General features: G+C 32.1%; 2 protein-coding genes across 2 annotated transcripts; one reads left to right on the plus strand and one right to left on the minus strand.

Moving 5' to 3' along the window:
• LOC109335261 (ferredoxin-thioredoxin reductase catalytic chain, chloroplastic) lies at positions 187-3,646 on the minus strand. Its single transcript, XM_019571391.1, has 6 exons — positions 3,505-3,646; positions 2,555-2,667; positions 2,088-2,137; positions 1,862-1,933; positions 706-766; positions 187-360 (listed from the first exon to the last, which is right to left on the minus strand). Exons 1-6 carry the CDS (start codon positions 3,599-3,601, stop codon positions 316-318), a joined length of 438 nt encoding a protein of 145 aa, XP_019426936.1. The 5' UTR covers positions 3,602-3,646; the 3' UTR covers positions 187-315.
• Positions 4,700-5,304, plus strand: LOC109335069. The gene has a single exon (XM_019571121.1). It carries the CDS (start codon positions 4,758-4,760, stop codon positions 5,097-5,099), a length of 342 nt encoding a protein of 113 aa, XP_019426666.1. The 5' UTR covers positions 4,700-4,757; the 3' UTR covers positions 5,100-5,304.

Genomic DNA, 8,610 nt, shown 5'->3' on the forward strand with positions numbered 1-8,610 from the left:
TTTATAGACACATTCAGATATACCATTTACTGCAATTTTATAGGGTGTTCTCCCCCTTTTTTGTCCTCTTGAGGCCTTGAACAATATCAAAATTTAGCATTTATTGGTTATGTACTTTTCCTGATTATGAAGTGATGAAATGAGTGAGATTTGTAATACAATATAGGTAGATTAATGAGAAAGAACAAAAAGTAAAAAAAAATTACATGTGGTATTGGGTAAATACAAATACCTACACATATTATTACACATTTCTTTTCACTTCTCATTCAAAAGATACAGATTGTAACAAGTATCTTATATCACAATAGTCTGTTACATGTTTGCTGTTGCTTCTTTAATCTCTTCCAAGGTAATAGTCTGCAAGGCAAGAATAGTTGAATTTTCATTCACAGAAGAAAATATATTCTAATGAAAAAATGCATATAAATATGATAAGTCAAGGTCAATGAGAAAAAAAGAAAAAGATGTATGCACTAACAATGTAAGAGTTTTTTACACTGTTGCCGCATAATCCACCATTCATTTTTAATCATCATCGACTGTTAAATAAAAGTAATTCAAATGAATGGTGGATGATGCACCGACTTTACCCTGTCAGTGTATAGATATTACACTCAAAAGAAAATCACTTGTGGCCAACACAACATAAACAACCAGCTGTAACCATGAGCAACAAAATCAAAATTTGAATGAGATAATTACCTGTTCCTGGCCAGCAAAATCATTGTCAGGAGTGAGAAAGAGCATGCAATGGCACTCCTTCCTTCAAAAGTACCAAACAATATTACAATGAGGTTAAGAAAAGAACTCTAGGTGGGACAGTTTGGGGCATAACTAAGAAGTTTCATAAAATGAACTTCTTTAATCCACATTTCTTGACAAACAACAAAAACAGAAGGTGGGTAAGGGATTTTATAGCATAAATATATCTCTCTGGAGTTCTGAACACCTAGTATTACTCAAGATATCTAGAGTTAGTGTCTTTGACCAAAAAATAAACTTGATGATAAGAATACCTCCACAACAGTTTTTGGCAAATTAGTTAAGACCAGCCTCTTTAATGGAGAGACTTTTACAAGATAAATAAGTCAGTTGATATTTATGTTCTATTTGATACAGTTGCTTCATAGGTAAATATGTATTGGGACAAGATTTGATGTCCATTGAGATAGCCAATAATTTTATCCTCGGAAAATACTACTATAGAATCTAGATTAATGATCCTTGATCAAAGCTTCAAGAAGACTAATATGATAAAGTAAAAGCAATCCACAACTACAAACTTGATTTACCAAAGTTTCACCAGAAAGTAGAAAAAGGTTTCTCTGAATATGTAGAAAAGGCATTATGGAAGAAGAAATTGGGATGTTATTGCTTTACAATTGATAGACACATATGTAAACTTAGCCTTGTACAAAAGTGTGAAATGTTATTTCAAACTATGACAACCAACAAGCCACAAAAGTCTTCTTCAGTAAATATTACTAAGAACATGAATGTTGGTTTGATTCACATTTATCTTCAATGTGAATCATATTTTTACTTCTGTAGATTTTTGACAGTTACAATACAAAATGTAATACTCGGAACATGAGTTTATCAGTAATCATTATGTTAGCTTCTCAGCCTTCTCTATAGGGTTAAGATAAGTCTCTTGCTTACTCTAAATTAACATCTGCCAAGAATGATATAAGTTGTTTTCAGTAACTTAACGATAGAAGCCTAAATATAACTAATTTAAACAAACATATACTCCTAATACAACTTGGTCCATGCAGAGCAAGTAGCTCCCAACTTGATAACATAAAATCATAGAAGGCATGTAGATATAATCCAGTTTTTATAAAGATGTCCCTACCTCTCTCTCATTGGAACACACGGACAATTCCAAAATCCCTGTGAAGCCTCAGCAGCTTTATCGTCATAATGCCTAAAACACAATGATTCAGAGATTAGAAAGCTAGAAGGCATTAATACAGATCGAATTTAATACAGATCGACTTGTCTTTACAGCTACACTTCTAGAGCTATAGGATGAAGACAAATATTCTGGGTGAGGAGAAGATAAAAGAGCAAGTATCTACCGGCAAGGGCAAAGCGGTGCACCCAATGAATCTTTATGGTCAGCCAACCCCTGTTTCAAAATAGAAATAACAAAAGAATAAAACATTAACACTCCTCGTATAATTTCAGACTTCGTAAAATAAGATGTCTCAAAAAGATGTCTCTTTTTCTTGAGAAGAGAATATTAACAATCAGCAATATTTTGGGCTCTACTAGGACCCTAAAGTATTAAAGATAAGACATCTTCTTTTGGGAGATAATATTAACATTTTTGGGGGCCTAAAGCAAGAGCTTCATCAGCCTAACCCGTCATCCCTACACATAGTATCGATCTGTATGCATACTGCACTGATACACTACCAAAACATGTTTAAATCCTGCAAATAAAGCTTAACTTCAAGTAGAGACTTGGCCATTGTAAATTGCAAAAACTTACTGATATTGCAGGACTACTTAATTGCACTAAGATTCACATCACCAAATGTACCTTGATGACAACAGAAGTGACTCCCTTGTCAACACAAAAGTATGTTCCTGACTTACGCGCATATTGCTCTGAGAATTTCCTCATAATCTCAACATTTTTATCTGATGGTTCCACTGCAAGAACAAGCAGATTATTTCCATCTAAAAGTTGTGTTAACAAATCACAAAAATTCAAATCACCACCATCACAAAAACTCAACCTTTTTAGATTGTCACATGACTCTGCGCTAAATTATAATCTTAACCATTCATTGCTTAGGCGCGGTTAGAAGAACTCAGAGAGAAAGCTTATTTGACCCTAAGGAAACTATTTTACAAAACAGGTTAGAACCTTTCTTTTTTTCTTTTTTTTTTGATCGGCAATTGTTAGTATGTTAGTTGTTAGTATATGTTAGTATTTTTGTTGTGGGTGAGACTCCACCTTCAACCTCCTACACCCTACCATCTAAACACCTTATAACTCCATTTTTTGTTGATGGTGGGACTCGAACCCACAAAACCTCCTGCACTCCATTCCTTATGACTACCCTTTTCACCAACAGACCACCTTATGACTCCCAGGTTAGAACCTTTCTATAAGTTTTTTTTAGTTTATTTCAATAAACTTATAGGAACAGCTTATGAAAATAAGTTATTTTTAGCTTAATTAACATTCATACTATAGGGTCTTTTGGAAGTGCATGCAGATAGCTTATGTCATTCCCTACACTCTTTTTACTCAATGCAGTAAACTTAACGGATAAGGTTGACAAAATAAGCTCTTTTTTAGCTTATTTAACAAAAGTCAATCGAATAAGCACTTAATTAAAATCACATTCTTAATGGTGGAGACGTATTTCTCTAATCCTCTCTAAATAGATATACCCATTATACATAGTGGGTTGTAAAGATTCCAAATTTGAGAATCAAAATCAACTACGGTAATAAGAAAGCATAGCATTGAAATTTTACCTTGGGCTCGAACAGTGAAGAGATTACGGTGGCGCCGGAGAGGGGTTGCGGTGGAGAAAGGAATAGCGACGGCGAATGTGGAAGCTTGTAAAGACATATTTAATTTTTTGCAACAAAATGGGAATAATGGTTATCTTTTTGTTTGTGCTCTGCATTTTATCTTCTTTGGATTGTGTTGTGAATGAAAAATAGTTTTAGAAATACGATCCAGATTATTTAATTATTAATTCACTGAGAAAAATAATATGCCATAATAATATATGAGATTTTTATATTATAATTATATTATTTATCACTTATATTTAATTATTGCATAAATAATATGAATGAATTATGAATGATAAGTGTTACTGATTATAAATAAATATTTACGATAACAATTCATATTAGACTATAATAAATGAAAGATGAATCTAATAGGACAATAGTCCTTTGAAAAGTTCAAATTGTAACAAAGTTCACCCACAACAAGTTCAAATTACCAAAAACAAAGGAGTAATATGTGTAATTTTAAATAAAATTTAAAAATATAAATATAATTTATTCTTTATTATATGTTAGAAAAGTCCACTTCTTTTGTGAAAAATAGTTAATATGAGCTTAAATGACAAGTCAAAACTAAGATTATGCTCATATCATTTTATTTATTTTGTCTAACAAACTTATTTTCCAGCTTATACCAACCATCAAATGTCCTATAAATATTAATTTCCTAGTAACTTATCATATAAAGATGTTCCAAACTTTGTACCATTGTTTCTAATCGATCAGAAAATATATAAAGTTAATATATATTTAATTCATTTTTTATTTTTTCTTAACTAATTAGAATAATAAGAAATACTTAATTATTAAAAAAAATAACTGATTGTGAGTAATAAAAAAATACTTAATTATTAAAGTTTTAACTTAAATATATTTTTTCGACTAACCACAAATAATAACACATGAGAAGTGATACATCTTTAGGATACCATATAGGATGTCCTCCCTTATTGGACCTTGGTAACTCACTCATTATCCAAAAATAGTTTAAATAACAAGGATTCACTGTGCAAGTAATAGTTCTCCCATTTGTTTTAATGCAATCGAATATGGCCCCAAAATTATTTGGGCTTTCATTATACACAAGTTCATAGTTCCACATGCTTAAGATCCAAAAACAAAAACCTAAGATTTACTATTATTTATTTATTTTAAATATAAGATAAACACCACACACCTCTCTCTCTCTCCTCTCACAAATCCCATCGATGCCTATCTCCACTGCCTCCTCCATGCTCCGCCGTCGTCTTCTCACATCCCTCCGCACCCGCGGCGGTGACTCATCCGGTCCAAGCCGCTGGACCAGTCCAGGTCACGAAGAACGACCCAAGGGTCTATTCATGAACCGAACCCCACCACCACCTGGTCAATCTCGGAAGTGGGAAGATTGGGAACTTCCTTGTTACATCACAAGTTTTCTCACCATTGTTATTCTTGGTGTTGGTCTTAATGCTAAGCCTGATCTCACTATTGAAACCTGGGCCCATGAAAAAGCCCTTGAACGTCTCAAGCTGGAGAGCAACAATACCGCTTCTGCGGAATCGGAGTGAAACTTCGATCCGATCCAATTCGATCCAAATATTATGAATTGAGTTTGGTGTAATAAAGGGTATAACTTGAATTTTAGACTACTTTTTAAGCTTGATTGCTTTATTTGTTAGTTTTTGTTATTTAAGATGTTTATGAGATTGTTGACTCGCTTTTGGAATGTGGATTATGCATTCGTGTCGTATATAGGTGTTGATTTTGTGGTTTCGGCATTTTGATGTTTACATTGCTTTTATCTAATACGATATTATATCCAAATCTGCCATGGTTTGTGTCTTGCTGTGGTTGAGATACCAGTTGAATGGATATAGCTACGGCCGTAATGTTGTAGTTTAGGTAGTAGTTGTAATCGCATACCAATTTCAATTATCGCCGCATTCCCTGCATTTTCATGCAATTGTATTAACACAATTTGAATGCAGCCACAACTGCAATTTAAAACCTTGGGTATAGGTCTGTAGCCCTACCTGAACGGTTACACCGGGGTTCAAACCCTGGCCTCGTAGGCAGAGTCCGCCTAGGGCATAGTTCACTTCAATCAACCACTTTTGGGTAATTGAGCATAGAATGTATCTCAATTTTAATATGGATTTATAAAATAGAGATGGTTCCCGATAGCTATTGATTGTGTATCCTTAAGTTAGTGTTAGAGATTTTACGATATTGGGTTCTCTTTATGTGCATGTAAAGTCGAGTGCATTGAGTCAGGAATTTGTGGGTTATAGACACATTATGTTCTGTTGGATATTTTTTAGGTGTAGCCCATAGGTTTGAAGGTTAAACTCATTCTCATGTTCCATTCTGAGAGAAGGACCAGTTTCTTGGCCTTCATTATTTGTTAGGTTCGAATTATTTCTTGCTAGATCTCCTTGGAATTCTGTTTTTAAGGTTAGTAACTTAGTACAATCAATTCTTTTCTGGTTTAAGTGTTACATCCACTCTGCTTTAGCTTATGTTTCTAACTCCACTTTATGAGTTCTGTTGCTGGAATTTCAGTTTATATCTAATTGAAATTAACACCATCAAGCAGTAAATAGATTGCAGAAATACTTACATGCGAGTTGACTTGAAACTAGTTCTCATAGACTATGGATCTTCATTTTATTTCTGAATTATTTTTAGAATGCTATGTGCTTTAATGCACATCTGTTTATGATGATTATTCTTTAGATGGGGTGAGCAAATTAATCGCAAAAGTCTATAGTATATTTATGTTTTGTACTGCCAATTTTAGCATTTCCTTTAAATGTATGAATTAGTGTGGTATCAACACAGCTTCTTATCAGTGCTTTTGTTAGCCTTTTGTTTTGCTTGAACTAGTTTTTGAATTCATCACTTTATGAATTGTGAGTTTGGTTTGATCTGATTACTGAGTGTACCTTTACTAATAGGGAGATTATATGGGCAGGTTGAAGATGCCAACATAGAACTTGTGAAGTTTAAGATACGATAATAAATTTCTGATAATTTTGATTTTTGTTGATCTTGTTTTGCTGAAGTTTGGTGTATGTTCTTGTTGGCTGAAGTTTTGTTGATCTTATTTCTATGTAAGTGGGAATGATTCAAATGAATATATAACTATAAGTCCATTTAAGCTTAAAGAATGTCATGCTCTGATAATCCAGTGGTTGAGTAAAGTAAGGTATAGCATGCAACAATGGCTGTGATTGTTCAGTATTTAGTACAAAAATGGCAGAGACCATAACTTCTTGTGGGTTATTAGTATCCTTACTAACAAGCATTTGTTGTTTGCTCCCGCAACCATATGAAAGTGTTTCTGGGAAAAAAAAACTTCCATCGAAGAGAAGCAAATGAAAGGCTTACATGTCAGGTAATGAATTAGTAATTGCATCTGATTTCCAAAAAAATCCTAATTGTTTCGAATTTTCTTTTTCTCTAGTGGAATATTTACAAAATCTCTATGAATAGAACCAAACCTTATTCCATAGTATTTACATAAGATTCCTCTTTCTTATTCTTAAGCAAGTCCACTAGAGGGCTTAGTCGATACATGATTTATGTAAGATTAAATCATGTAAGATTTCAAGAGTCAAATATTAACTCTATGCTGTTATATCATGCCATGTTGCCAACTTCAATTTGATATCGATTTTTCTTGAAAAATATTATGGAACTCTCTTTTTGTCATGGAACTCTCTTTTTGTCATGGAACACAAGGTTGTATTTAACCTTCGAGTAATCATGGTTTATAAGCTATGTTTAATTGTTTAAAGTTACTAGTATTCCTACTTCCTAGTGATATATTCAAATAGGTTTTTTTATGACTTCAAATTATTCCAATGTTTTCAACCCTCTATGTTATTATTAGGGGTGATGTTTATATTTATGCGTTAAAAACATTACACAATTTTCTAATTCATTACAGAAGGTTAATTATAATTTTATTACTTATGGATAATTAACTAATTTTTTTTAGATGTGTTGCTGCCCTTCCAATAAATGTCAATTCTAGGAACCAATCACTTAACTTTTTGGTCATCTTGAGATCTAATGAGACCTTACATCATTATACCAACATCTTCTTAGTAGTTAAGTTTAGATCCGATGCAATATAAGCAACACTTATTAGGAGCATGGATCCTTTTTTATTTGTAAACCACTTTTTAATTTATAATAAAGTAGCCTATTTATACTCTTACAAGATGTTCATGGTCGATTTGGATAAGTTGTTTTTAGGCAAAAAATAATCTAATTCAAACGCATAATTAACTTAATGTCTAGTCTAATTTATTTACATTATGATCGCCGTGCAAATTCGATTTGAATATTATATGCAGTATGAGACGATTTGGATTGATTTTTATATAAGATTGGAACTCTAGACACACACTTTAAAATTCATAAACATCACTAAATATTAAGTCTGATACACTCTAAAGTAACAAGTTTACATGTATTTATGTTAATATTGTCACAACCTTGTCATAATACACTTTACATATATTATACAAATATAATGCTACAAATCCACAACTTTATTTCTGACACCATGTTAATTTAAAGACCAAAATATAATGAGAATAAAATATCTTCTCATATCAGGAGATAACTTAACTCCTTGGATCCATTTAGTGTTTAACATGTGTCTTATTTTCCTTACTTCAAGAAATTTTCATTTTAAGATATATTATAAATGAAAAAAATAAGACACAAGTCAGACACTAGACACTGACTGGATTTAAGGAGATAAATTATCTCATATTGTAATGAGATACTTTATTCTCAAATATAATTGGAGTCACTATAACGGGAAAGGACATTATATTTACTAGTGTGTACAGGCACTTCGTGCCTGTGAGGGAATATTGTGTGATACTATATATTCAATTTTTATATAGTTCATTTTTTGAATTAGAATGTATTTGTTGTGTTCGGTGTACTTTATATTATATTTTTTTGTGTTTATGATAATGTTTAATTTAATGTGAGATATGTGGTTAATTAATGTATTGGTGGTGGTTGCTTAGGATTATATAGTTTTTTTTGTAAAAA

This window comes from Lupinus angustifolius, chromosome LG20, assembly GCF_001865875.1.
Source record: "Lupinus angustifolius cultivar Tanjil chromosome LG20, LupAngTanjil_v1.0, whole genome shotgun sequence".
Classification (NCBI taxonomy): Eukaryota; Viridiplantae; Streptophyta; class Magnoliopsida; order Fabales; family Fabaceae; genus Lupinus; species Lupinus angustifolius.

Excerpts from the sequence above, each read along its gene's own strand:
- LOC109335261 (XM_019571391.1), bottom strand. The coding sequence starts at position 3,601 with ATGTCTTTACAAGCTTCCACATTCGCCGTCGCTATTCCTTTCTCCACC. Across the intron at positions 2,668-3,504 it reads CTTCACTGTTCGAGCCCAAG|TGGAACCATCAGATAAAAAT; the intron begins GTAAAATTTCAA and ends TTGTTCTTGCAG. Across the intron at positions 2,138-2,554 it reads TCACTTCTGTTGTCATCAAG|GGGTTGGCTGACCATAAAGA; the intron begins GTACATTTGGTG and ends ATTTTGAAACAG.
- LOC109335069 (XM_019571121.1), top strand. The coding sequence starts at position 4,758 with ATGCCTATCTCCACTGCCTCCTCCATGCTCCGCCGTCGTCTTCTCACA.